At 46.7% G+C, this 27,979-nt stretch overlaps 3 protein-coding genes across 4 annotated transcripts in view; 1 reads left to right on the top strand and 2 right to left on the bottom strand.

The window, feature by feature from the left end:
• Positions 1-15,435, bottom strand: part of PLPPR3 (phospholipid phosphatase related 3) — an 18,228-nt gene extending 2,793 nt beyond the window's left edge. The window contains exons 1-7 of one of the 2 annotated variants that reach the window (XM_035117752.3): positions 15,304-15,435; positions 6,331-6,471; positions 5,234-5,419; positions 4,123-4,252; positions 1,176-1,371; positions 922-979; positions 126-299 (exon numbers count right to left, since the gene is read on the bottom strand). In XM_035117752.3, the coding sequence (XP_034973643.1) occupies positions 126-299; positions 922-979; positions 1,176-1,371; positions 4,123-4,252; positions 5,234-5,419; positions 6,331-6,405 (819 nt within the window). In that variant the 5' untranslated portion in view covers positions 6,406-6,471; positions 15,304-15,435. Of the gene's footprint in view, positions 1-125; positions 300-921; positions 980-1,175; positions 1,372-4,122; positions 4,253-5,233; positions 5,420-6,330; positions 6,472-10,183; positions 10,778-15,303 lie in introns of those variants that run through there. The other variant, XM_088673099.1, reaches the window with a different exon arrangement.
• On the top strand, positions 13,552-27,970 carry CFD (complement factor D). The gene is made up of 5 exons (XM_035118141.3): positions 13,552-13,863; positions 15,424-15,571; positions 17,024-17,168; positions 21,717-21,974; positions 23,407-27,970. Exons 1-5 carry the CDS (start codon positions 13,809-13,811, stop codon positions 23,581-23,583), a joined length of 783 nt encoding a protein of 260 aa, XP_034974032.1. The 5' UTR covers positions 13,552-13,808; the 3' UTR covers positions 23,584-27,970.
• MED16 (mediator complex subunit 16) overlaps positions 25,073-27,979 on the bottom strand; it is a 22,369-nt gene continuing 19,462 nt past the window's right edge. Inside the window, exons 14-15 of the mRNA XM_035118140.3 lie at positions 25,452-25,535; positions 25,073-25,210 (exon numbers count right to left, since the gene is read on the bottom strand). Of these exons, the coding sequence (XP_034974031.1) occupies positions 25,084-25,210; positions 25,452-25,535 (211 nt within the window). The 3' untranslated portion in view covers positions 25,073-25,083. The remainder of the gene's footprint in view (positions 25,211-25,451; positions 25,536-27,979) is intronic.

Below are 27,979 nucleotides of genomic sequence, written 5' to 3'. Positions count from 1 at the left end.
CGCCCACTCGAACCCTGACTCACCGCATACCTCTTGAACTTCAGCCTCGGGGTGCCCCCAACCCCAGTACCCCCCCAAAAAAAGTGGTAGAGTCCGGGAAGGGGGTCTGAGGAGAAGAGACTTGCCAGGTAGGCTGCGATCCCCGATCCGATCAGGAAACCCACGTAGACGTCGATGGGGTGGCTGCGGTACTGGGTGATCTGCGTCAGGCCACAGATCCCGGCCGCGATGGCAAAAGCGAAGACCAAGATGGGTTTGAGAAGCTTGGTGCTGTCGGAGATGATGGAGTTGAAGTACATCTGCAAAGATTTACGGCGGAGGTCGTGAAGGTGCTCTTCGAAATGTAATAAAATATCATATATATATATATATATATTTAAAACTTCCCAGTCCAGGGCTGCCTTCAGATGCCTTCTAAAAGTCAGATAGTTATTTATCTCCTTGAGGGTGTTCCACAGGGTGGGTGCCACCACCGAGAAGGCCCTCTGCCTGGTTCCCTGCAACTTAACGACTGCCAGAAGACCTTCGGAGCTGGACCCTGGTGTCCGGGATGGACGATGGGGGGTGGAGATGCTATTGACTCATTGGGGGGCATGGCTGTGGGCTTCTGTTGGGGGAGCACAGCTAAGGGGGCCATCATAATTCGGTCTTGCCCTTCAACATTTTCCACCGTGCCGTGGAAAATACGGCAAGGAGTTGGAAAAGGGCAAAGTATATATGCTAAACTTTTGAAAACATAATTTTAAAGATTGCAAAGTTTGCCACCCTTGCTGTGAAGGCTGAAACGTAAGCAGATGGGGGGGGGCTTTTTTCACCCCAATACTCAACCCCACCCTAGCCTGGATCACAGAGATGCTTCCTAGAAATGAGGAGTCGATTCTTATCATCCAGCCAGCAGATCACGGAGGGGGAGGGACTCACCGACACGTAGACGGCGGCAAAAGCGGAGAGCGTGGCGTGCTGGGAGGGGAACGTTTTCCTGGGAAAAGGAAGGGGAGAAGGAAAAGTCACACAGGAGCAATTGCCACTGCAATTATGCAGGCTGGGCTGCAGGGTGGGGGGCGATTCGGGCCCCCCACTTAGCTCCAGCGGGTGGCGGTCACCCCGCCCCGGGGGCGTCCCGGCAGAGAATGCTCCGCTGCCGGCTTTCGAAGCGCGTCCCGTCCCGACCTCACCTGGCCGAAAGGATGGCGTGCTGGTCTTGCCCTGAGCAGATGTCCTGCGTGATGTAGGGGTTGGCGTCGCAGGAGATGCCCAGGAGGGTGTAGTTGGGCTTGCAGACCGTCAGGAAGAACGGGGCGTGGTACCCCGTGGCCAGCTGGATCACGTCTGTCACGAGGGCCGTGGCGCAGAGACCGAAAACGTGGACACCTGCCGGGACGCCAGAGAGATTTGTTTCCCACTGGGATTAAGCCCAGGGATAGAGAACCCACTGGCTGGGTTCTGTGTGTGTGTGTTTCCTTATCCAGTTCTTCAACCCCCATTCTGGTGCCAAGCAAGGTCCGCAGACAGGGCCGGATTTAGGTTTGATGCGGCCCTCAGCTCCTGAAGGTCACGGGGTCTGTTCTATGTCCAGCTGTCCTTTGTCAACAACAAATTGTTGCTGTTTTTTTGTGTTAAATAAATGGTATATGGCCACTGATGGACCTCATAGGTATCTAACGCCATTTGCACATCACAAAATATGTATTTTATGAAAGTCATCGTTTGACTGAAATACCATTAAGAAGAAGTATATTAATCATGAAATACAATTAAGAAATACTGTATATAAATAGTGAAATGGCTATTAAGTTCTAACTTAAAATGGTTTTTGATTCATAACAAACTTAATAATGCAAATACATCGGCATTTGGCGAGAACAAAAGTTCCTTTAGAAACACCATTTACAAAGACTCGTCATCTGGTCTCTAGAAACTTCCTATAACGTGAAATAGGTGCAAATATATGGTGCAAACTATATATGATGAGGAATTATATATAGCAGGATGTAGGCACCCTATATATAGGTAAAAGTAAAGGGACCGCTGACCATTAGGTCCAGTCGTGACCGACTCCAGGGTTGCGGTGCTAATCTCGCGTTATTGGCCAAGGGAGCCGGTGTATAGCTTCCAGGTCATGTGGCCAGCATGACTAAGCCGCTTCTGGTGAACCAGAGCAGCACATGGAAACGCCGTTTACCTTCCCGCTGTAGCGGTTCCTATTTATCTACTTGCATTTTGACGTGCTTTCGAACTGCTAGGTTGGCAGGACCTGGGACCAAGCAATGGGAGCTCACCCCGTTGCAGGGATTCGAACCGCCAACCTTCTGATCGGCAAGCCCTAGACTCTGTGGTTTAACCCACAGCACCACTCGCGTGCAAATATATGATGCAAACTACTAATAATTATATATAGCACGATATAGGCACCCTATATACAGATATGAGCAAACCAGTGGTATTTTAGGGAGCAGGCTAGCAGGCGGGGCGCATGACTTACAGCCTAGGAGCCTACGCAACACAGAACACAGTTGTTGTATGTAGGTTTTATTTTATTTCTTTTTATTTGGAAATGTACATCCAGGTATTTTCCCTTTTAGTTTTTTGGGGGGCCCCCAAGAGAGTGGGGCCCTAAGATGGAGCTTGTTTAGCTTATACATAAATCCAGCACTGATCGCAGGCGACGTATTGCCATCACGATGCCAGGCTGGGCAAAGAGGCTTAGCAGCAGAACGTTGGCTTTTTGTGTAGAAGTTCCCAAGTTCAATTCCCGGCACCTCTGCATAAGGCTGGGAGAGACTCCCTCCCCAAAACCCCTGGGGAGCCTGTTGCCAGTTAGCTAAATGAGTCCAGCGGTCAGCTCCCTGCGTTCTCATTGCCCCTGCCCTCCCCTCTCAGCCATGAGGACTAGAATCTTAGCTCTCTGGAGTTTTTGGACCAGGGAGCCTTTTTCCCCCTCATCGGGGATTGGAACCTGGTATCTCCTGCGTGCAAAACAGGTGCTATGATAAGGTGGATGTCATTGAAATTCCTGTTTTGAAATGGAGACTAGACCATAAGAGGAGAAAGGCTGGAAATGAAAGTGTATTTGGGCAGGAAGAATCTTGGACATTAAGCGTACCGTGCTTAATTAAGAAGCAAATGGAGAACATCTGACGAATGCAAACTATCAGGTTCTCATACACGCAGAAGGAAGGGGAGGGGATTTATTTTAGAAATAATAATTATTTACCAACTGCGGTTCCACGAGTAACCACAGCTTCCGGAAGTGTTAAAATATAGCACATGCAGGAATGGGCAAATGGATAGCAGATGGGTAAGGATAATATTGATAATGATCGCCGAAGAATTGATGCTTTTGAATTTTGGTGCTGGAGGAGACTCTTGAGAGTCCCATGGACTGCAAGAAGATCAAACCTCTCCATTCTGAAGGAAATCAGCCCTGAGTGCTCACTGGAAGGACAGATCGTGAAGCTGAGGCTCCAATACTTTGGCCACCTCATGAGAAGAGAAGAATCCCTGGAAAAGACCCTGATGTTGGGAAAGATGGAGGGCACAAGGAGAAGGGGACGACAGAGGACGAGATGGTTGGACAGTGTTCTCAAAGCTACGAACATGAGTCTGACCAAACTGCGGGAGGCAGTGGAAGACAGGAGTGCCTGGCGTGCTATGGTCCATGGGGTCACGAAGAGTCGGACACGACTAAACGACTAAACAACAACAAAGGATAATAAGTTGAAAATAACAAACAAACGAAAACCCCACTAAGGATAATTATAGGGAATGAAAGGTCAATTAGAAATCACTGGCGCAAAAAGAGAAAACATCAAGGACTGAATGCGGGAATTTTGAAAAAAATAAATTGTTTTGAATTGAATTCGTTTTGATTTGTGGTTGATTCATTAAGATTTGGAAAAATCGATAAGAATGATTTGGCAAAGTGGGGGGGGGGGAAGGAAGCAGGTGTTTTGCCCCTGAGCTACAGACTTTCTGCTTCTGGGGCATCAGGAGGATGCTAAGAATCATGGCTTATCTTTTCTGCAAGGCTGAATGAGAAGGAACCACCGGGCAGGGTCTGCCCTCTGTATGCCCTGAAAAGTTGGGTTTATTAGGGGGCTCGGAGGACGGGGACGAACTTACCCACAAACCGGACTGTCCTGCGGAGGAAGGAGTTGAAATTGCAGCCGCCGGCGTTGATACTTCCCTCGGAGCTGGCGCGGCCTTTGATGTTGGACTGCAAGCAGTAGACGATGCCTTCGCCCACCATGATCTGAAAGGGAGGGAGGGAAGGAAGGAAGGAAGAGGGGCGGGGTCAGAGAAAGCCCCTCCCCTGCCCAGGTGGGTGGGGCTTGTTGACAAGGGAAGTGAAGGGATGGAATAGGACGTCCCTATTTTCATGGGAGAAACGTTGGAGTGGATGGAATAGGACGTCCCTATTTTTATGGGAGAAATGTTGGAGGGTCTGCCGTTATCCAATCCCCGAGTCGTATGAAGGCAGGCCTGTATATGATTTTTTTTAAAATATAGGTTTAATGTTTTATTATGTTTTCATATATGTTGGAAGATGCCCAGAGTGGCTGGTGTCAGATGGGCAGGGTATAATAATAATAAGGTAAAAAGTAAAGGTAAAGGACCCCTGGACTGTTAAGTCTAGTCAAAGGCAATAATAATAATAATAATAATAATAATAATAATAATAATAATAATAATAATATTGTCCCTATTTTTCATCGGAGAAACTCTGGAGGGTATGGGAAAGCAGGAATCTTTTGCCCAGTGTGGGACCTGTACCCACGACCTGCAGATTAGGAGCCTCCTCCTCTACTGACTGTAAGGTAAAGATAAAGGGACCCCTGACCGTTAGGTCCAGTCGCGGACGACTCTGGGGTTGCGGCGCTCATCTCGCTTTATTGGCCAAGGGAGCTGGTGTACAGCTTCCAGGTCATGTGGCCAACATGACAAAACCGCTTCTGGCAAACCAGAGCAGCGCACGGAAACGCCGTTTACCTTCCCGCTTGGAGTGGTACCTATTTATCTACTTGCACTTTGACGTGCTTTCAAACTGCTAGGTTGGCAGGAGCTGAGACCGAGAAACGGGAGCTCACCCCGTCGCGGGGATTCAAACCGCCAACCTTCTGATCAGCAAGCCCTAGGCTCTGTGGTTTAACCCACAGCGCCACCTGTGTCCCTTCTACTCACTGTAGCTATAATAAAAATCCAAGAGGGAAGGAGAGGCCGGAACGCTACTTACCGAGGCTGCAGGGGCCGCGAAAGCCAAGCTGAGGAGCATGAGCAACGGGATCATCTCCTCATTGGTCTCCACGTAGGGCATGGAAAGAGCCCGGTCGTAACATTGGAAGCCCACCTTGGCTGGCTTGAAGAGGTCCGTCAGCTCTAAGAAGTAGAGCGTCACAATGGAGGAAGCCACAATGGGCAGCTGGAAGACAAAGGGAGAGCGAGGGAAGAAGCATGCGCTATCTTTTGGGTAGGAGAACCTTTTTCGGGTGGACGTGCAAGATAACCAAAGCATTCTGGGGAATGATATATATACAGAGGTACCTTGGTTCCCAAACGCTGAAAACTCGGATGGAAGTATTTCGGTTTTCGGACATTTTTCGGAAGCTGGACGTCCGACATGGCTGTCAGCTATTGTTTCCGGCACGCCTGCACCAATCAGAAGCCGCGCCTCGGTTTCCGAACATTTCAGAAGTCAAATGGGCTTCCGAAACGGATTAAGTTTGACACTTTTGTTTTTGCTCTTTATTTTACATTTTTGTTTTTGAGGCTTTTTTGGTTCATTTGTTTCTGTGACTGCGCGGAACCCAGTCCAGCTACTGACTGATTGATTGTGTGATTGTGGAAATGGATAAAAGACCCCCATCCAAACAATGACTATCACCAGTCATTGAATTAAAATTTAATTTTTATATTTATCATCTACAATACTGCCTTATTTATTTTAGAACACAGCGTATTGATTATTGCTTACATTTTATGGACGAATGGTCTCGTTAGATAGTAGAATTCATGTTCAATTGCTGTTTTAGGGGTTGTTTTTAAAAGTCCGGAACGGATTAATCCGTTTCGCATTGCTTCCTATGGGAAAGCGCACCTTGGTTTTGGAACGATTTGGTTTTGGAACAGATTAAGTTTGAGAACCAAGGTACCACTGACATGGAATACTAAATGGCTTAGTTTATGTAAAATATGCAGGGATTTAAGCTACGCAAAATGAGCCATGGAAAGAGAAGAAGGGAAGTCGTTGATATTTTAAGGTTGTTTAAGGGAATATTCTGAATTGTAAAACAGAAAATGTAATTCTATATCTGACGGAGAAGTTCTGCTCACCTCAACAAAGTAGAAGCAGGGAAGGAGAGTCATGCTGTCTTTCGGAGCCTTTGTCTTCTCCTTTGCCGAGATCATGGTGCCAGAGGTGCGCTCCAGAGTTAATCTGGCGGGGAGGGGTCTCAGCCTAGGTTCTGCTCATCGCTGCCATGGGACACCACAGAACCAAAACAAGCAGGAGTTAAAATCACAGAATTGCAGAGCTGGAAGGGAACCCCGGAGGGGGGGGGTCATGTAGCCCCACCCCCTGCAACGCAGGGGAAACTTTTGCCCAGCGTGGAACTCGAACCCACAACCCTGAGCTTCAAAGTCTCATACTGATGTATCCCGGTCAGATCCAATTGATCCCTACTCAGAGGAGACCTGCTGAAACCAATGAGTCATGTAATTAATAATAATAATAATAATAATAATAATAATAATAATAATAATAATAATATTTATACCCTCCCATCTGGCTGGGTTTCCTCAGCCACTCTGGGCAGCTCCCAATAGAATCAAACATTAGAAACTCCCCTAAACAGGGCTGCCTTCAGATGTCTTCTAAAAGTCAGGTACCGGTAGTTGTTATTTCCTTGACATCTGGTGGAAGGGCGTTCCACAAGGCGGGCGCCACCACCGAAAAGGCCCTCTGCCTGGTTCCCTGTAACCTCGCTTCTCGCAGGGAGGGAACTGCCAGAAGGCCCTCGGGAGGTGGACTCCGGTGTCCGGGGTGGAGATCCTCCTTCAGGTCTACTGGCCCGTTTAGGGCTTTCAAGGTCAGCACCAACACTTTGAATGGTGCTGGGAAACGTCCTGGGAACCAATGTAGGTCTTTCAGGACCATTACCTGCCGATTTTGATGGGTCTATTCTGAACTTGACTAGCAATGGATCCAACCAGTTAAAATCGACAGGCGTGGGCATATTGATTTTGACAGGTCTACTCTGAGTGGGACTGACATTGGATCCAACCCTATTTAGATGCATGGCCCACCCCCCCAGGCCTATAGATCCTCTGTCTGTCAAAATGACCCATTTAACGCCCAAATCGATACCCGGAGTCCCAGCGGTCATAGCAATGATCGCAGACCCTTAGTAAAAAGTGGGGGGCCTATTGCAATCTTACGGGTTTTTTGGGGGGGGAGGCTTGTTGTTGGCATTCCCTCGAGAAAGAGAGACCACACAGTGTGCCACCAAGGGAAATGATTGCTTTCGTTACATACGGACCTTAAATTTGGCACCAGATTTAACAGACTACAAGATAACATTATATATTTGATCGTTGGTGCCCGGTGCCAGGGGTAATGGCAAACTCACCCCTTATATCTCCCTTATTAATACTTTACGTTGCCTTTTTTACCGTTTTAATATCATTATTTTATATCTCTCACAATCTTCTTTTGAAAAAGCATTGTTTTTGATTCTATATTTAATAGTGTACTTAATGTATTATAATTTCCCATATATCTCCATTTGTAGGTTGCTATATGTAGGCCATATTGCCTCCCTGTTTATTTATTTATTTTATTGTGATTACCTCTGTAGAAGGCAACCCCCATGGAGTCTTTTGTTCTAACAGGTCTTTATATTTCCCCCATACTTTTAAAAGTGATCTCCTAATTATATGATTGTAAAATCCTTTATGTACTTTCCCTTTCTCGTGCCGTAAATACGCATGCCATCCAAATCTATTAACATGCCCTTCCAGATCTAACATATCTGTATTTTCTAATTTAATCCACTCCCGGATCTAAGTAACACAAGCAGCTTCATGATAAAGTTTAAAATCTGGAAAGGATAAACCTCCTCTTTCTCTCTATCTCTCTCCCTCTCTGAAACATCTCTTGCCCAACATGGGTCTTGAAAGCCACAGCAGAGGGTGTTCGAAATTAGCCAGGTGCCGGGCACATTTTGCACTCGGATTTCGGCTGTTTTGCCACCAAGTGAAGATTCTACTCTGTGCAGCCTGAGCAGAAGCAGCAAACGGTTGACGCTTGCCTTCGCTTTCTCCCCGCTCCACGTTGGGAAGATTATGAATGGTCCATGTCCCCATTAAGAAAAAGAGGTCGGAACAGGCCAATATATATGCAGACTGTCTCCCGAACTCCAGGATGGATTAGAACAAAACAGGGGGGAACAATTTTTGATGGATGTAAAAAGTGGAAAACTGATTTGAATGGTTATAGTAAAATATGCAGGGATGTATGATATGTAAAACGAACCCCGGAAAGAGAAGAAAGGGATGTCGTTGGGTATTTTAAAGTTTGTAAAATGTTCATTTGGAATTGAAAAATTGGAAATTGAAATTTAATTAAAAATCTTTTTTTAAAAAAATAGAACAAAACAGGAAAAACAAGCTTTAAATGAGAAATACAGATTTTTGTGGGCTTTTTTATTTTTTTTAAATGATTAAGCCCATATTGTCCATTGGGATGAATGAATTTACGGTAAATAACTCACCCAGCAGTTATTTCCCAGCTCCTGGGACTTTCCTGAGAAAAGCATCATTTGCTGTGAAATCCAGTCCTCGCCCCAATCCCAAACAAGTCCGTTTCCTGGATTTACTTAGGGAGGAGTGTGCACTCTGCACATGCTCTGAGTCACTGCGTTCTTTATCATTTGTTTCACGCCTCTCCAGCTCAGATCCAAACCTGATGTTTAGCTGTGTTTGTACCAAGCCTCAGTCTAGCCCCTGTTCGAGCCTCTGTTGGCCACTTCTGTAATACGGGATAACAGGAAAGGAGGAATATCAGTATCAACCCATTTTACAGAGGTGGCCAAAAGAGGCTCAGGAGTGGCTAGCTTCTGACTCCAGGGCTCTTGTTGAGAAGGCAAATAAAACATTGAAAGAGGGTGTATCAAATGGCCATAGAAATGTATATATATATATATATATATATATTAAGTCAACTGAATAAGGGAAGTTTCCATCCAGCAATCCCAGTTTCATCGTGGCTCTGAGAAATCCTACAAGCCAGAGCGTGAAGGTCATAGCACCCCCTTGTTTGCCCCCTCCCCCAGCAGCCCCTGGCACTCACAGATAGACTTCATATACACATGGAGGTTCCATTTGGCGGCCTTCACTAATAACCAGAGATGCACCACCCTGCGTCAAAACTGCCCACTCCCTTTTGAAAGAAGGCGAGGAGCTACGGTATCTGGTCAGCGACTGAAATAAACCAATTCGTTCAGAAGGCGGTTAAGGAACCACCAACACTCAAATCTGGTGGCAGCGAGTTCCAAAGGAACCTGCAACCCAAGGTGTTCCCCCCTCCCCCCCAGAGCTAATGGAAGCTTTCAGAAGTTACAAGTGGCCACACAGCCTCACCCATCCTTTTTTTTTAAATCCCTTTTCTTTTCCATTTCAAGAACCCAGAGGCTATAAGCGATCAATCAATAAAAAATACTCATCGCAGCATAAAACAGGGGCGGGGGGCGGGCGGGCGGGGGGGGGGCTCTTGTTGGGTCTCAGACCATTCCCACTCAAAAACCCAAAAACCCAAAGTGATGTGTGGCTGGCAACAATCGCCCTAACAATGAACCGTTCTGCGATTTATTTTCTCTCTTATTTTTTGGATTGGATATTTTGCGGCTATTGTTCGGGGTTTGGGTCCCTATAGGACAATGCACTTGTGTGAGAGAGAGCTGGGGGGGGGAATCCCTGCTTATTGTTATTTTGGGGTGGGGTGGGGGGGTCTCATTGCAGTCAGCATGACATAGAGTCCCCAACCATCTCTTTGTCTGGAGATGCAAAATGGGGCTGATATAGAGACGCCAGGATTTGCGTGCGAGAGAGAGAGAGAGATGATGGTGGCAGAAGAAAAGAAAGAAAACGAGGGGAGGGAAAACAGTTTTTTTTAAAAAATCAAACTTACCTGCCCAGCATCTGCGAGGTTTGCAGCTGGAAACAGGGCGGGGGCGTGCGCGCATCTAGGGAGGCAACCCTCTCCAAAAAAAATTAAAATCTTATATCACCCCTTTTTGCCGCTCCGGGATGCAAAAGGACATTTCCATCGCCTTCTGTGCTGGGATTAGTGGGGAAGGGGATGCATGCTTTAAAAGGGGGGAATCTCCCCCCAGCTTTAAATTCCGCCCACCACCACCACCGGGGATTTTGGAGAAGAGCAAAAAAAACCACACACCAATAAATTCTCCTTTATCCTTGGCTAAAAAGGAGGTGGTTCTGAAATTGGAGAGGGGGGATTTCAAAATCCCCCCGGGTGGGGTACGTGTGGGTCTGGCAAGGCGACCAGGCTTGGTACTGGAAGAATGACCACCTGCACCCCACCAAGGAGAGGTGGGGGTAGCTCGGGGGATGGGGGGGAGGCTGGGGGGGGTCCCGATTGCTTCTCTTTCCCTGCGCTCTGCACTAGCCAAAAATGGATAGAATGGTTTTCTTTCCTTCCTTCCTTCTTTCTGTCTGTCTTTCTCTCTAGCCCCAGCTCCTGCAAGCTTGAGCACAAAGGGGCGAAAGGGAGGACGAGGCGTGGGGGGGGGGGGCGCCGCTGGTTTGATTTGTGGGTGGGGGGGGGGAGAGGCGGGGGAGGCGGCGGCGGCGGGTGGCTCCTCCGCGCGCGCGTCTCTATCTCCCTCTGGTTTCCATAGAGAGCGCGATGATGCCCGGGTGTTTTGGCGCAAAGAGCGCATTCTCCAAATGCAAAAATTGGGGGTTGTGCGTTATTTTGAGAGCGGGGAGGGTACGCTGGGTTTTTTGTTTTATTGGGGGGCGGGAGAGCGCAGGGCTCGTGAGCCACACCCTCCTCTACTGACTGCTCAGGGGGCTCTCTTTCTGCCCAGACTCAGCGACAGCCCCACCCCCAGGCCCCCCATCCGATTCTTTCTCTTTGAAAAAACAGGTCCGGGGGCTTCAACCCAGGCAGTCCCCCTCCCTTTCTCTTTTAGTTTCCCTTAGTACAGGGCCAAATTTATCATCATCATCATCATCATTATTATTAGGGAGGAAACGGTTCCCCAGTCCTCGGGGAGGAAAGGGTGGGGTTAGCCCCTGATCATGAGCAGAGTGCGCCCTAACCCACTTAAAAACAAAAATCAGGAAAAAATCGGTTTCATAACCCTCTGGGAGCAGGGTGCAGTAGCCCCTGCACATAAGCAGTGTGCACCCCACCTACTTAAAAAAAAATCAGGCAAGAATCAGTTTCTCCATTCTGGGAAGGAGTGGGTGGAAGTAGTCTCTGAGCATAGGCAGAGTGCAGAGTAGTTCCTGCAGAGAGAGAGAGAGAGATCCTTTGGGAGCTGTTTCATTTGTTTGTGAAGTGCAGCTGTTTCCATCTCCAGGCTAACAGTACCTTGGGGGAATCGGCATAAAATGAGGGGTGTCCGGGTTGGGGCTGCGTTTATGCCCCCAAACCTGTTTCCACAAAGGAGGGCTCAGAGGGAGCCTGCGCAGCCTGGGGGTCGTTTTGGACTCCGGGCTGTCCATGGAGGCGCAGGTCAATTCTGTATCCAGGGCGGCTGTTTCCCAGCTCCAACTGTTACGCAGACTGAGACCCTCCTTGCCTGCAGACTGTCTCTCCAGAGTGGTGCGTGCTCTAGTTATCTCCCGCTTGGACTACTGCAGGGGTCCCCAAACTAAGGCCCACGGATGGTTTGGGAATCAGTGTGTTTTTACATGAGTAGAATGTGTCCTTTTATTTAAAATGCATCTCTGGGTTATTTGTGGTGCCTGCCTGGTGTTTTTACATGAGTAGAATGTGTCCTTTTATTTAAGAAGCATCTCTGGGTTATTTGTGGGGCATAGGAATTAGTTCATATTTTTTTTCAAAATATAGTCCGGCCCCCCACAAGGTCTGAGGGACAGTGGACCGGCCCGCGGCTGAAAAAGTTTGCTGACCCCTGGACTACTGCAGTGCGCTCTCTGTGGGGCTACCTTGGAAGGTGCCCCGGAAACTACAACTAAACCAGAATGCGCCAGCTAGACTGGGGACTGGGAGCGGCCACTGAGACCATCTAACCCCGGTCCTGAAAGACCTACATTGGCTCCCAGGAAGTTTCCGAGCACAATTCAAAGGGTTGGTGCTGACCTTTAAAACCCTAAACGGCCCCAGCCCTGTATCCCTGAAGGAGCGTCTCCACCCCCATCGTCCAACCTGGACACTGAGGTCCAGCTCCGAGGGCCTTCTGGCGGTTCACTCCCTGCGTGAAGTGAGGTTACAGGGAACCAGGCAGAGGGCCTTCTCGGTGGTGGCGCCCTCCCATCAGATGTCAAGGAAATAAACAACTATCTGACTTTTAGAAGACGTCTGAAGGCAGCCCTGCATTGGGGCGTTTTTAATATTTGATGAATTATTGTATTTTAATATTTTGCTGGAAGCAGCCCAGAGTGGCTGGAGAATCCCAGCCAGATGGGTGGGGTATAAATAATAAATTATTATTATTATTATTATCATTATTAAGCCCCCTGCCCAGGCTATGAAATAGGCAGAAGGGGTGGCTGACAAGGCCTGCTTTGAGCCCCAGCACTTATTGGGAACGGAGGGAGCAGGGCTTAGGTTAAGCCACTTGGATAATCCCACAGCTGTTGGGGGCAGCTGGGGACAGATCCTGCTTTCCTCTTACCGTCAGCGTCCCAATATGGGTCAAAATTGAATTTGCCCCTCCCCAATGGTTTCCAATTTCCCAGGAATCCTTACCCAATATTCACCCAAATAGTCTGCGTTGGTGTTTAAAAGTCTGGTTTTCACGTCCAGGTGGCATTTGTGGACTTTGATAGGTGACATGCAACGGCAGCATCGGCGGGGCCTGACATGCAATGGCAGGCAGGATTTATTGGTGACATATTTTGTTTATTTAGAAGCCTTGGAGGGGGGGGGGTCTCCAAGCGGTATGCAGCGTAAAAGAAAAAAACCAACAGGATCATTGCAACAAAAATATAAAACAGTGACTGAAAAACATTTGGAAGCAGAAAAACCTCAAATTTATACAGTGTTCTGTATAAAACCTATTGGCTCCCATTTGTCTTGGATCTTAAGCAAGTTGTTTTTTGCGTTTGAGGTTTTTTTCCGCCTAGGGAACCCCCCGAAATTGTTGAGCATTTTTTTCCTAGGGAAACCCAAAAGCTGTTGAGCTTTTCCTTTTTCCTTTTAACGAAAAACGCCCCAAAGAAATGTGATTTATCAATTGACGGACATAGGACATAGGCCTGTCCCAAGGACTACCATAGCTTGGGGGATTTCGAAATCCATGCAACTTGGAAAGCGCAGAGCTCTGGCAAACAGCTTTTATCAGATTTCATGTGTCAAAGGAGGAAAGGGCCAGATTGCCAATGCAAACAGTTTGGCCCGGCTGCTTCCTATTCTGCATTTGTGCAGAGAAGAGAGAGAGAGAAAATCCCACGCTTTGGGGCCGATAAAATACTTCCTGGAAATCACATGCAAACACACACACACACACACACACACACACACACACACACACACACACACATATATATCTATCTTTCCCGAGTTCAGCAGAGCTTCTTCCTGACAGCCTGACACCAAGATGCCTTTTTCTTCCATCTGGCTCCCAGTTGTTTTGGCCTTCTTCGCCGCAGAGGGTGAGTCGGCTGTTTGCCGCCCCTGCAAAATCCTGCTTTCTCTCATTTATATATATATCTTATTTAGATATTTATTATAGCCTGCCTTTTACGCCAGGGAGAAGCAAGTTCTCCTCCTTTCTGCTTTTTATCCCCAGAACAGCCCTGCAAGGCGGGGCAGGCCCTTTTGTTTTTTCATTGCTGCCGCCCTAGGCTGTCTTATCCCCTCCAGGGAGCGAGACATTTCCCATGTTTTCTCCATTTTTAACTTCACAACAACCCAGAGAGAGAGGGAGGTGGACGCAAAGAGGCTTTCGTGGCTCAGCGGGGGGGATTCGAACCCAGAACCTCGTCCAGTGCTCTAACCACTAGGCTGCCACACACTAGTCATAGACACACAGGGTCCAGGATGCAGATTTTGCATAGCTTCTGCAAATGCTAATTAATGCAAATATAGGCTGGCTTTCAGAGGTTATGGGGTGAGCCATAGGGTTTTACTCTGAGAGTGAGGGCTTTTCTCGATTCCTAATGGGGGCAGACCTATCAAAACTGCGTCGCCATTCATTTCAACAGGTCTACGCCGAGTAGATTGTGCAAAAGTGAAATTGAGTCTCAATACGCTGCCCTATAAGCAAGTTTATTCAAAAAGTGGGCACGTTGGTCGTTTTTTTGCGGGGGTTGGGGGGTTGGGGACAGACCTGGGACTTGTCGGAGATCTGTGCTACCCCCCAAAACACAACACCGGAACATAGAAACTGCTTTATTCAGAGTCTGGCTTGTGTTTCCTTTCCTCTGCCCTCCTCCTCCCTCTTTCCTTTCGTGCCATGCCTATCATCTATCTATCTATCTATCTATCTATCTATCTATCTATCTATCTATCTATCTATCTATTTATATGGGAAGCCTGCACTACAAAGACCAGGTTACTCTTTCCTATCGACTTGCAAGCCATTTTGGGAGCTTTTCTGGCTGAACCGCCTCAAGCGAGCCTCTGCCAAATGTCAAATAGCTGAAGCGTGGGTGGGGGTGGGGGTGGAAGAGGGGCAGTGCCCCCATAATCTGGGTCTGGTCCAGCTATGAAAGGATGTCATATGGAGGAGGGAGAAAGGTTGTTCTCTGCTGCTCCAGGGAAGCCGACACGGAGCAATGGATTCAAACTACAAGAAGGAAGATTCCACCTAAACATTAGGAAGAACTTCCTGACAGTAAGAGCTGTTCGGCAGTGGAATTTGCTGCCAAGGAGTGTGGTGGAGTCTCCTTCTTTGGAGGTCTTTAAGCAGAGGCTTGACAGCCATATGTCAAGAATGCTTTGGTGGTGTTTCCTGCTTGGCAGGGGGTTGGACTGGATGGCCCTTGTGGTCTCTTCCAACTCTATGATTCTATGATTCTATACGGAATAATAATAATAATAATAATAATAATAATAATAATAATAATAATAATAAATAATACCCCACCCACCTGGTTGGGATGTTTGCAGCTGAACAGCAGCTTCACACCCTGCGCCTTGGGCAGAGTTAAGGTTCTTTTCTCCAAGGGCTAAAGACCGCCTAACCTTCTGTGCTCTTGCCTTCTCACCAGGCCGCCCCAGAGGCCGTATTTTGGGGGGCCGAGACGCCCCCCGGCGCCCATACATGGCCTCCCTCCAACTGAACGGGCAACACCTCTGCGGCGGCTTCCTCATCGCCGACGAATGGGTGCTGAGCGCCGCCCATTGCCTGGAGGACGCGTAAGTATTCGTAGTATCGTGGAATTGTCGAGTCGGGAAGGGGACCCTGTGGGGTCATCTAGCCCAACCCCTGCGATTCGAATGCCCAGTACGGGATTCGAACCCGCAACCTCGGCGTGATCTGTGCCAGGCTCTTGAAGCTCCCCGTTGGATTTCGCTGCTCTGCTGAGCCAATCCTTTCTGTCGCTTGGCAGGAACAACAGATCCAGCGTGAAATTGTTCCAAATAAATCAATCGAGTGAAAAAATAAGGAGAGAATGATTATGTGAGTCATATAAATTATATGAAGAAGGTAACCTCCCCAAATTGTGACTGGCTTAGACTAGATCGAAAACTCCACAGGTGAACAAATTATCTCTCCACAAAGTTTAAAACGATTACAGACAACTAAGATAGGAGATTACAGGAACCGTGTGGTAGTTGAAGGAAGTCAACCTTTTTTTCCTTTTCCTTTTCCTTTTTTGATATTTTTCTTTTCATTTCCTATTCTTTCTCTTTCGTATTTTTCTTTTTATTGTTCATTTTCCAGAACATGTTACTTAAGGTAATTTGTATTATTTGTACCGGCATTACTTTGCTTCTTTTCATATGCATGTAATACCAATATAGCAAATAAAATTTCCAATTCAAAAAACAAAACGAAAAACCATTCCAAATATCATTGCATTTATCCGAAGAAAGCCTGCGTCTACAAGTTCCTGCTTTGCCAATATTGTCACGTTGCCAGGCCATTGATTAAGGGGAAACTGTTCTTCCAATTCATCAATATCCATCTCTTGTCTGAAGGATGTTACCACTGGAGTGGAAGTTCTTTAATTTCTGAACTTTCTTTTTCTCTCTGTTTGTGTCCATCTCTTGTCTGTTTCTTCTCCTTCGTTTCTCTATTTCCCTCTTTCTGTTTTTTTCCTGCCTTTCCCCTCTTTTCTTTTTATAATTTTTTTTTTATTGATACACCCAAAAAGGAAAAACAGTATTTCTTTTTCTTAAAGCACGAGACTCATCATCTCAAGGCTGTGGGTTCGAGCCCCACATTGAGCAAAAATTCTGGCGTTGCAGGGGAATAATAAAAAATTATTATTATTATTATTAATCTCAATGACCCTCGGGTTCCCTTCCACCTCTATGATTCTATGTTCAACCATTTGCATTTAGATCTATGTTTTTCATTTCGGACACAAAAGATACCTGATATTAAGCTTTGCATTTCCTCTTTATAAATCCCAATAAAATTTATTCAGGAATTATTCCGACCATTCCCGAGGGACCTTGTAAATGAGTACCAAGACTTCGAACTTGGCTCAATAGCAAGGGAACGGCCGGTGGGGATTTTCCTGCAATGGTGTCGGCAGTCTGCCCCCCCCCCAATCCACACCCCAAGGGCTGCCCCACAAGGAGCCCATTGCAGAAGTCTAGCATTTTGGCCCTGTAACCTAACAGTGGTTTTCCACGCAGGGGCAACGGGACTTTTGAGGTCCTCTTGGGGGCACGGTCTCTCTCTCTCCCCGAGCCCCACAAGCGCCTGTACGGGGTCCGCCAGCTGGTCCCTCACCCCAGCAGCCACCCAGACACCAACCACGACGACCTCTTGCTAGTACAGGTGAGTGATGCTAGATTTACACCCCCCCCTCCAGCCCCCTATATAAGGCTGCCCTTCAGATGTCTTCTAAAAGACAGGTAGTTCCAGAGGGCGGGTGCCACCACCGAGAAGGCCCTCTGCCTGGTTCCCTGAAACCTCACTAGGTCAGGCGGAGAGGCAGTGACTGGCCCAAAATCTCACCCGGTGAGCTTCAGGGCCAAGGGGAGATTTGAACCCGGGTCTCTCAGTTCCCAGTAAGTCACTCTAAACCCCTAAACCATACTGGCTCTCTGATTTTCCCGTCAGCCACTTTGGGCAGCTTTCAGTCCATATAAAAACAGAACAAAACTTCAAACTTAAACACTTCCCCAAACAGGGCTGCCTTTGGATGTCTTCTAAAAGGCAGATAGTTGTTTATTTCCTTGACATCTGATGGGAGGGCGTTCCACAGGGCGGGCGCCACCACTGAGAAGGCCCTCTGCCTGGTTCCCTGTAATCTCACTTCTCACAGTGAGGGAACCGCCAGAAGGCCCTCGGAGCTGGACCTCCGTGTCCGGGCAGAACGATGGGGGTGGAGACGCTCCTTCAGGTACCTATTATCATGGTGAGGGTTTGCCAAGCGTGCCATCCTCTTAGCGCGTTTCTCCCTTGCGTCCTGAGTTCGACTGTCTTCAAAGCCCAGGACACCTTTGGGAAAGGCTGTTCTCCAACTGGAGCGCTCACAGGCCAGCGTTTTCCAGTTGTCGGTATTTATACTACATTTTTAAAGATTTGCCTTGAGAGAGTCTTTGAACCTTTTTTGTTGACCACCAGCATTACGCTTTCGGAACAGAGTAGTTGCTTTGGAAGATGATAATCAGGCATCCGCACAACATGACACACACACATATAACAATTAATAAATTATCATCATCATTATTATTATTACTGCAATTGCTCCAGAGGGCAGTACTCGAACCCGTGGCTTCAAGTGACGAGAAAGCAGACTCTGTCTCAACTTTCTGACAGGCAGAGCTGTTCCGCAGTGAGATGGAAGGTGGTGCCCTCTCCTTCCTTTGGAGGTTTTTAAGCAGAGGTTGGGTGATCATCCGTCCTGGATGCTTTAGCTGAGATTCCTGCATTGCAGAGGGTTGGACTAGATGACCTCTGGGGGTCCCCTTCTGACTCTACGATCCTCCCACATCCTGCAGCTGCCAAATGCTTCCAGGAAGCCCTTGAAGGGGAGTGCAGCTCTGACGCAGAAGGCGTCTTGCCTCAACAATGGATCCTTTGTTCCCTTTATCTCTCGGTTTGTTGCAGAATCGTAGGAGTTGCGAGGGAACCCTGAGTGCAGTGCCGGATTTACGTATGAGCTAAACAAGCTCTAGCTTAGGGACCCATTCTCTTGGGCACCCCCCAAAAAAATAAAGGGAAAAAAATATCAGATAAAAAACAAATAAAATAAAACCTACATCCAGCAACCGTGTTTTGTGTTGTGTAGTCTCCCAGGATGTAGCCCCGCCTGCTCGCCTGCTCCCTAAAATATCCCTGGTTTGCTCCTTTCTATATATAGGGTGCCCACATTCTGCATATGCAAATGGCTTGAGATACCTATGAGGTCCATCAGTGACCATATAGCATATATTCAACACAAAAAACAGCGACAATTTGTTGTGGACAAAGGACAGCTGGACATATGAAGGGCCCCATTACCTTCAGGAGCTGAGGGCCGCATCAAACCTAAATCTGGCCCTGACTCTGAGTGCCATCAAGCCTGAGGCCATTTAGGGTATTCAAGGTCAGCACCAACCCTTTGACTTGTGCTCGGAAACGTACTGGGAGCCAATGTAGGTCTTTCAGGACTGGTGTTATGTGGTCTCAGCGGCCGCTCCCAGTCACCAGTCTAGCTGCCGGATTCTGGATTAGTTGTAGTTTCTGGGTCACCTTCAAAGGGAGCCCCACGGAGAGCGCATGGCAGTAGTCCAAGCGGGAGATAACCAGAGCATGGACCACTCTGGCAAGACAGTCTGCGGGCATTGAGGGTCTCATCCTGCAGACCAGATGGAGCTGGTAGACAGCTGCCCTGGATACAGAATTGACCTGCACCTCCATGGACAGCTGCGAGTCCAAAATGACCTCCAGGCTGCGCACCTGGTCCTTCGGGGGCACACTGACCCCATTCAGGACCACTACTTATGTTTTCTCAGGATTCAACCTCAATCTGTTAGCCGCTACCATCCTCCAAGCTCCAACCTTGGCGTTTTCAGCGCCACGCTCTCACCGACGGAGAGCTAACTAGTCCAAAACATCTGGCATTTGCTAGAATACCCTGCGTCTTATTTGCACATGGGATTTCCCGTAATGCAAATGCTGTGTTTTTCCGGAGAACCGGTTGCTCAACATTGTCCACCTCTTGGGGGAAATTCCCTGAAACTGTCCTTCTCCGAACGTCTCGATTTCAGAGATCAGCATGTCTTGCTTCCTTGTTGCAGAGATATGCTTCAGGGAAAGGGCAGTCAAATGGGCATTTATTTTAAATCTAAATCCTTTTTATTGGTTTTACTAGTGCAAAATGCAGTTAAACAGAACGTGAAAAAGCATATCTCTATAAAGAGATTCTCCGAATCTGGAGACTTCCGCCCATCCCCTCCGTGGGGTCTCCTTTTGAACATCTGCTACTGCATATTCATCAATCCTCCTTTTGGGTTTTTTTGCCTGGCTGGAAATTCATCTTTGAGTGATGTCTGTCTCGGGATGCAAAAATGGCATTTTTTGCTGAATCTGCAAAATGTAGGGTAAATTTTGCTGTTTAAAAACACTTTAAAAATAGTAGAAAAGCCTCAAAATGTTGTTTTTTTGGGGGAAATGTTCCCAAAAAAGCTCAACAACTTTGAATATATATATATATATATATATATATATATATATATATATATATATATATGCGCAGTTGTTGCCCCACCCACCTTGCCTCTAACCCGGCCCACCCTGGCCTGTGGCCCCCCAAAGGTTGTGCAGAAGCCAATGCGGCCCTCGTGGGGATACAGGTTCCATAACCCTGTTCTGTATGTTTCAACAATAGGCGAAGTTGCTCCGATTTGCATAGGACTTTGGGGCTGGAATTGGAGAACAAATCTCCCACTTTATGTTTATGAACTGCATACACTTAACAAAAAAAAAGTTTTATTAAGTTTTCAAAAAATGGCGCACAAAATTCCTAGCCATATAATAATTCTTTCCCCTCTTTTCGACTTCCCAACCCATTTTCTGTGATGTCATTCTCACCCCCCGCTTTGTTGCATCCTATATTTTCTACCCTAATCCAAACAAAATAATCCCAGATGTTTTCTGTTGCTCATAGTTCGGAACCTGGTCGCGGGTTCTTTATAAAATCCAATATTTCTTCAAATCATCCGAAAAAGGGCTTCCGTTCTTCAAAAAAAAAAAAAAAACCAGTCATTGTTAGATTCTTGTTTTAGTATTGCTGATTCAACATAGTTAAGACATTGTGATATATCAGTATATCGTGATATTTAGCTGGCGATAAATCACGAAGCTGAAAAGCATCCTTATTTCAGACATGGTGATATACCAGTATATCGCAATGTTTAGCTGGTGATATATCGCGATGTTGGAAACCAGATATTGCCAAGCTCTACTGGCAACGTAGGAATGGTGGGGGTCTGAGGTGTCTCTGGGGTCCCCTTGAAAGAGCCCAAAAGCTCCCCATCCCCTATTGGACCTGTGAGGAGCGGCAAGCATCCCTATTTTGATCGGCTTGTCGTTGGAGGGGAGAGCGTAATGTGTCGTGACACACGGTTTGGAAAGCTCCATCGTTCCGCCCGGACACCAGGGTCCATCTCGGGGGCAGCATGTGGGTGGGGAAAAATAACATAGATTTACTTTTGCAACAAGGGGATGATTTTGACGCACGCCTCTCCCTATGCTATATTATTATTATCCTGGTTATCTCCCGCTTAGACTACTGCAATGCGCTCTCCGTGGGGCTCCCTTTGAAGGTGACCCGGAAACTACAACTAATCCCGAATGCGGCAGCTAGACTGGGGACTGGGAGCGGCCGCTGAGATCATATAACACCGGTCCTGAAAGACCTGCATTGGCTCCCAGGGCGTTTCCAAGCACAATTCAAAGTGTTGGTGTTGACCTTGAAAGCCCTCAACGGCCTCAGCCCAGTATCCCTGAAGGAGCGTCTCCACCCCGGACACCGGGGTCCATCTCCCGAGGGCCTTCTGTTGGTTCCCTCCCTGCAGGAAGCGAGGCTACAGGGAACCAGGCAGAGGACCTTTTCGGTGGTGGTGCCCGCCCTGTGGAACGCCCTCTCACCAGATGTCAAGGAAATAAACAACTACTTGCCTTTTAGAAGACATCTGAAGGCAGCCCTGTTTAGGGAAGCTTTCAATGTTTGATGTTTTACTGTGTTTTTAATATTCTGTTGGGAGCCGCTCAGAGTGGCTTGGGAAACCAAGCAGGATGGGTGGGGTATAAATAATAAATTATTATTATTATTACTATTATTATTATTAAAACTTCCCCTGTTTTCAACCGTCTTTCTCCGTCTCTGCCAACCAGCTGGAAGAGGCGGCCTCCCTGAACCCGGACGTGCAGACGCTGGCTTTCCAACGGCAGGGCAGAGACGTCCCCGAAGGGACCCTCTGCGAGGTGGCCGGCTGGGGCATCACCCGGAACACAGGCAAGCGGCCGGACGTGTTGCAGCACGTGGAGCTAGGGGTCATCGGCCGAGCCAAATGCAACCAGCGGATTCATCACGATGGGGAGGTGACAGAGAAAATGATGTGCGCCGACTCGAGGAAGAAAGATTCCTGCAAGGTACCTTTGACAACAAGAGAGTTTCTTCTCCTCGCACGGGACGGGGAAGGATTGCAATATACAGTGGTCCCTTGGTCCTCAAAACAACTTGGAACTCAAACCCTGCAAACCCGGAATGAAGTGTTTCTGGTTTGTGAACCTTTTTCGGAAGCCAAACATGCTCCGTTTTGAGTGCATGCACACGAAAGCTCATACCAAAATAAAAACTTAGTTGGTCTTTAAGGTGCTACTTAATTTTTTTATTTTGCTTCAATTTTGTGTGCTACGCTGATGTCTGTTTTTGCTATTTATTTTTCGTCTTTGGGGCTCTTTTTGTTTTGTTTTTGAGACTGTGTGGAACCCAGTTCAGCTACTGATTGTGTGACTGCAGTACATTGATTCTTGGCTTTCATTTTATGGATCAATGGGTCTCGTTAGATAGAATTCATGTTCAATTGCTGTTTTAGGGGTTGTTTTTAAAAGTCCGGAATGGATTAATCCGTTTTGCATGACTTTCTATGGGAAAGTGCGGCTTGGTTTTGGAACGCTTTGGTTTTGGAACAGAATTTCCGGAACAGATTAAGTTTGAGATCCAAGGGACCACTGTATGTGCAACTCGCATTGCCGCATTGCGGGGGGGGGGGGTCACTTAATGACCCTCTGCAAGATCAGGCAGAAGGGACACACCCCGGACATTCAAAGTCCTTCCTTCCTCAAAAATATGTGCATCCCGCAAAATTATTGCAAAGCGGTTTGCAACATGCAAAAGGTAGAAACCGCGTTTCAAACAGTTTAAAACAATTGAACAGTAAAAAAAAAAGGTTAACCACAGGCCAAAACAAATCCTTGTGGAAGTATTATCTCTCAATAGAGAAGTTTTCAGCAGCCATTGTTGAGATGTTGGAACAGAAGGAGCCCACTTGAAAGGTGCCATTTAAAACTCCGTTCCACATTTGTAAGAAGCTGATTCACAACTCCTTTTGCTGGGCTCTTCTCTGCAGCTGCTCAAAAATATGTTTTAGACGTGCTTACCCAGAAAGTTGATGCAAGTTTTAATCTGTTTTGAGCTAATTAAGGATGTTTCAAAATATATTTTTTTTGGGGGGGGGGGTAACATTTTAAAGTTTGTTTTAAAAAACAAACCAAGTCATTTCCCTGTTTTATTCTTTTCGCAAACTGCTTTGAGGGTTGGTTTTTCTTTTCTTTCTAACAAGTGGTGCATAACAAGGGGGGAAGGGGGTTATTGGTTTTTTGTTTTTATTAGGTATTTTTTTTTGTTTTAATTTTGTAACCACCCCGAGGCTGCAGGTATAGGGCGGAGGCGGTATACAAAATATAATAATAATAATAATAATAATAATAATAATAATAGTCATTGAGAATCCCAGGTGTGCAGGCATAATTTGAACACAGGACTTATCTCCCTTCTTCTTTGCCCACACCTTTTCCCCAGGGAGATTCGGGGGGTCCCCTCGTCTGCAATGGCGTCGCCGAAGCTGTTGTGGCCACTGGCTCGCGAGTTTGCGGCAACTGGAAGAAACCCGGGCTCTACACCCGAACTGCTCCCTACGCCGAATGGATCGACAGTGTCTTGGCCAATGCAACCAGCGGATCCCTCGCGGCCGTTTAAACGCTGATAGCCAGAGGCTATCCCTCGGGGGAATCTCTCCTTGCCCCGCAAATTTAAGATGCAAAAATTACATTTTGCATGTCTCTCTCTTCCCCCCCCCCCCACATATTCCCACTTTTGCAGGCTTCAGTTCTCCAAATCCGCAAAAATCCTTCGGTGTTTCACACAATTTTCTCCGTTTTTTTGTACGCAGCTCTAATAATCCCCGCTATTTCCCGCAAGCAACCATTTCTCCTGGCGCAGGGCGTTTTTGCGCGTTCGTTTCCACGGGCGTGCTCGTTGTTACCAAACGATTTTCTGCATTTTTTTTTGGTAAAAGTGCATCGCGAATTTCGGATCAGCGCGACTGCCAAAAGGCGGCTGTGTTTCGGTTTGCAGGTTCCTTTGGAAAGCACAGTTTTGACGATTCCCCTTCGAATGCAAACAGCGTCAGATTCCTTCCCCGTCCCCAGGGCTGTGAGAATTACCGTATTTTTCTATGTATAAGACTAGGTTTCCCCCCCCCTAATAAATTATGTCAAAAATTAGGGGGCATCTTATAAATGGATAGTGCCAAGGCCATTTTCTTAAATCTGAGTCTCCAAAAATAAGGGGTGTCTTATACACGGGGGTATCTTATAGACGGAAAAATACAGTATGTTATGAATTAAGGCACCAAGCCAGTAGTTGGAAAAAGATGGCTTCTACTCCCTACTTAGAAGTGTAATTGATAGTGTTGGTTTTAGAGGGGTTTTTTTTGCATTATTTCTTTCTTTATTTCTTTTGTTTTTTATGTATGTATGCCTTTTCTGTTTATTTCCTTTCTGTACATGTGTTGCGTGCATATAAACGCAATATTTAAATAAAAAATTATGGGGAAAAGAGAGAATTCGCATGCGTGCAAAAAGCACACCAATAAATATAAGCAGCTTACATAAATAAATCGAGCCTAATCTATTAAAGCTATTGGTCATCAATCTTACTGAGGCTTATGAATATACAGACTACGGAGAAATGCTATTTGACTCGTATATCGTTCCAAGACACGACCCACACCCCAGAAACCTCCGCCTACTAGAAGTTAATCATCGAGAACCCCCAATCCGAATTTTAATATCATCAGAAGACGTCTTGAAGACTCCTGAGCAATTTCCAGTGCTTGGCATGAAAACAGACGCAGTATTAGGCCGATTAAATCCGAACAACCTTAATTACATCTCACCCGGGTCTATTTGACGGCCAGAAATTTGGGGGTCAAATCGCAACGTCATGCCCCTATCGTAGCAGCCCCGGAAAAGAAAGCGGGGAAGAATTGGAAAAAGTGTGAACCTGTTGTGAACTGATGTCCCAGGGGCTGGGAAGAGACTTTGCAAGAGAGGGAATGCCAAGAAACAAGCAGACAAAAACAGCCTTTTTTTTTTTGCAAAACTCAGAACCTTTGTATTTACAAAATCGTCCCTTTTTTAATTTTTTGGGTCAGGCCTCCTTGCAGTCCTTCCTCCTGGCCTGTGGGAGGCGCCATCACACGTAGCCGAGCGGCATCCTCCTCCAAAGGCCACCGCAGAGGCAGTTCTTGATCCAGCGCTGCTCCCACTGCTTGACGGCCGTCGTCTTGTTGGGCGAATGAAGCATGGTGAGGCAGCCGCACCTGCGGAGCCAAGACAGGAAGATGCATCTAGCTCCATACAGCTGACACGGGCCGGCAGCAGCTTCCCGGGGGTCTAAACGGCGTGGGCAGAGAGGGTGTCTTTCCCCCCCTATCCCTACCTGGAGATGCCGGCGTCTGAACCCGGGGCTGACCGACAGCCGCTCTCCCGCCAGGAGACGGGGAGGACCGAACTGGGGGATGCTGTAACCGCTGAGCGACGCTGCCTCCCGCCACGACTCACCTGGTGCAGGATTTGCAATCCTCCGTGGGGTATGCCCCGAGGTGGAGCCGCCGCAAGTGGTCTATCTTCGGCTGCCCGGGGGCCCTGCGTTAAGGAGGCAAAACATCGGTGTTTGGGAACCAAGGAAGTCCATAAAGAACAATAACTTAAGGGTCTCGGGCCCTAAAGAAGTCAGATTATCCTCCCCCAGGGCCAGGGCCTTTTCAGTGGTGGCTCCGACCCCGTGGAATGCTCTGCCCCACAAGACTAGGGCCCTGCAAGACTTGATCTCCTTCCGCAGGGCCTGTAAGACAGAGCTATTCCGCCTGGCCTTCAATTTGAATTAGCCTGATCCTCCATTCCCTTTTCCCCTTTCTATGAAGAAACCCTTCTGGGACCCCACATTTAAACTCTTCGCTGGTCTCCTTGCTGGCCCTAGCGGGACCAACTTGACCAGTTAGCCCTGGCGATCACTTGACAATTACGGAACTAGGTTCCCCTCCCCAAAAAATGACCCTGAATTTTTTGAATTTTATTGACACGGATGCTACATTTGTGTCGTACTTTATATGCTTTTTTGTACTTTTCTGTACTTTTTAAAGTCGCTTTTAATTAATGTTTCGTATTTGCCGTCAGCCGCCCTGAGCCCGGTTTCCAAACCGGGAAGGGCGGGGTATAAATTTAAAACTCCAAAGAGACTGGAGTAAATCGATTGATTATACGAATAAAATTGGTTCCAAATTGGGAAAGGAGTACGACAAGGTTGTATATTGTCTCCCTGCTTATTTAACTTATATGCAGAATTCATCATGCGAAAGGCTGGACTAGATGAATCCCAAGCCGGAATTAAGATTGCCGGAAGAAATATCAACAACCTCAGATATGCAGATGACACAACCTTGATGGCAGAAAGCGAGGAGGAATTAAAGAACCTTTGAATGAGGGTGAAAGAGGAGAGCGGAAAATATGGTCTGAAGCTCAACATCAAAAAAACCAAGATCATGGCCACTGGTCCCATCACCTCCTGGCAAATAGAAGGGGAAGAAATGGACACAGTGAGAGATTTTACTTTCTTGGGCTCCTTGATCACTGCAGATGGTGACAGCAGTCATGAAATTAAAAGACGCCTGCTTCTTGGGAGAAAAGCAATGACAAACCTAGATAGCATCTTAAAAAGCAGAGACATCACCTTGCCTACAAAGGTCTGTATAGTTAAAGCTATGGTTTTCCCAGTAGTGATGTATGGAAGTGAGAACTGGACCATAAAGAAGGCTGATCGCCAAAGAATTGATGCTTTTGAATTATGGTGCTGGAGGAGACTCTTGAGAGTCCCATGGACTGCTAGAAGATAAAACCTATCCATTCTTAAGGAAATCAGCCCTGAGTGCTCCCTGGAAGGACAGATCGTGAAGCTGAGGCTCCAATACTTTGGCCACCTCATGAGAAGAGAAGACTCCCTGGAAAAGACCCTGATGTTGGGAAAGATTGAGGGCACTAGGAGAAGGGGACGACAGAGGACGAGATGGTTGGACAGTGTTCTCGAAGCTACGAACATGAGTTTGACCAAACTGCGGGAGGCAGTTCAAGACAGGAGGGCCTGGCGTGCTCTGGTCCATGGGGTCACGAAGAGTCGGACACGACTAAACGACTAAACAACAACAACAACAAACATACAAATAAAAACTGTAGAAGTTCAAAGACACGGGCAGGATTGAAATGAATCCTACGATGTAGACCAGACTATAAGAAGAGGCTGTGAGATGTAGATTGGAAGGTGGTCGGATAGAGGGAAGTCGAAATCTCGGCAGAGCGATGTGGAAGGAGGTGTGTGGATAATTGTTGGAATCTTTTTTTTTTTTATTTAAAGTGGAAACTTAATAAAAATTATTTCCAAAAATAAATAAATTAAATTTATTATTATTAGTAGTAGTAGTAGTAGTAGTACCACTGTATGCCCAGTCCTCTTTTAAAAGCCATGCCAGCTGCAAATGAAGATGATAGACTTTATGGAACTCGCTGAAATGACTGGGAGACTACGTGACCAGAAGGAAGAGACGGTGGAAGAAGACTGGGAAAAAATTAAGATTTATTTGAAAAAAAATACTATGAGATTTAGAAGATTATTTCCTTTGTGAAGAAACAAACCTAGGTTATATGTGTTAAAATAGGAGTTGAAATGGTGTCAGATAGTATAGAATTCAGAAATTGGTTGATAAAGTAAGGAATAATTAAATAACGCTTTTAGTATTAAAGATGAGGAATAAACTGCTAAAGATGCATTATAATGAAAATCAGGAAGAAGGGAATGAGTGAAGTCATTTGAAGAAGTGAATGAAATTAAGGTATATATGAGAAATATTATTATGTATTTCTGTTTTTAGTTTTTCTTCTTTTGTTTTCGTTCAGCTTAATTTTTGTATTAGTATAAGTGTAATATCATGTCAATTTAGCACTTGTTAAAGGTGCTATTTGTATCTTGTTAGTTTTCTTATAAAATGAATAAATATTATTATGAAAAAAATAAAATAAAAGCCATGTCAGCTGGTGGA

Source organism: Zootoca vivipara, chromosome 6, assembly GCF_965207765.1.
Source record: "Zootoca vivipara chromosome 6, rZooViv2.hap1.1, whole genome shotgun sequence".
Classification (NCBI taxonomy): Eukaryota; Metazoa; Chordata; class Lepidosauria; order Squamata; family Lacertidae; genus Zootoca; species Zootoca vivipara.
The sequence above is the reverse complement of the archived record's forward strand: the minus strand, read 5'-3'. Positions and strand labels throughout refer to the sequence as shown.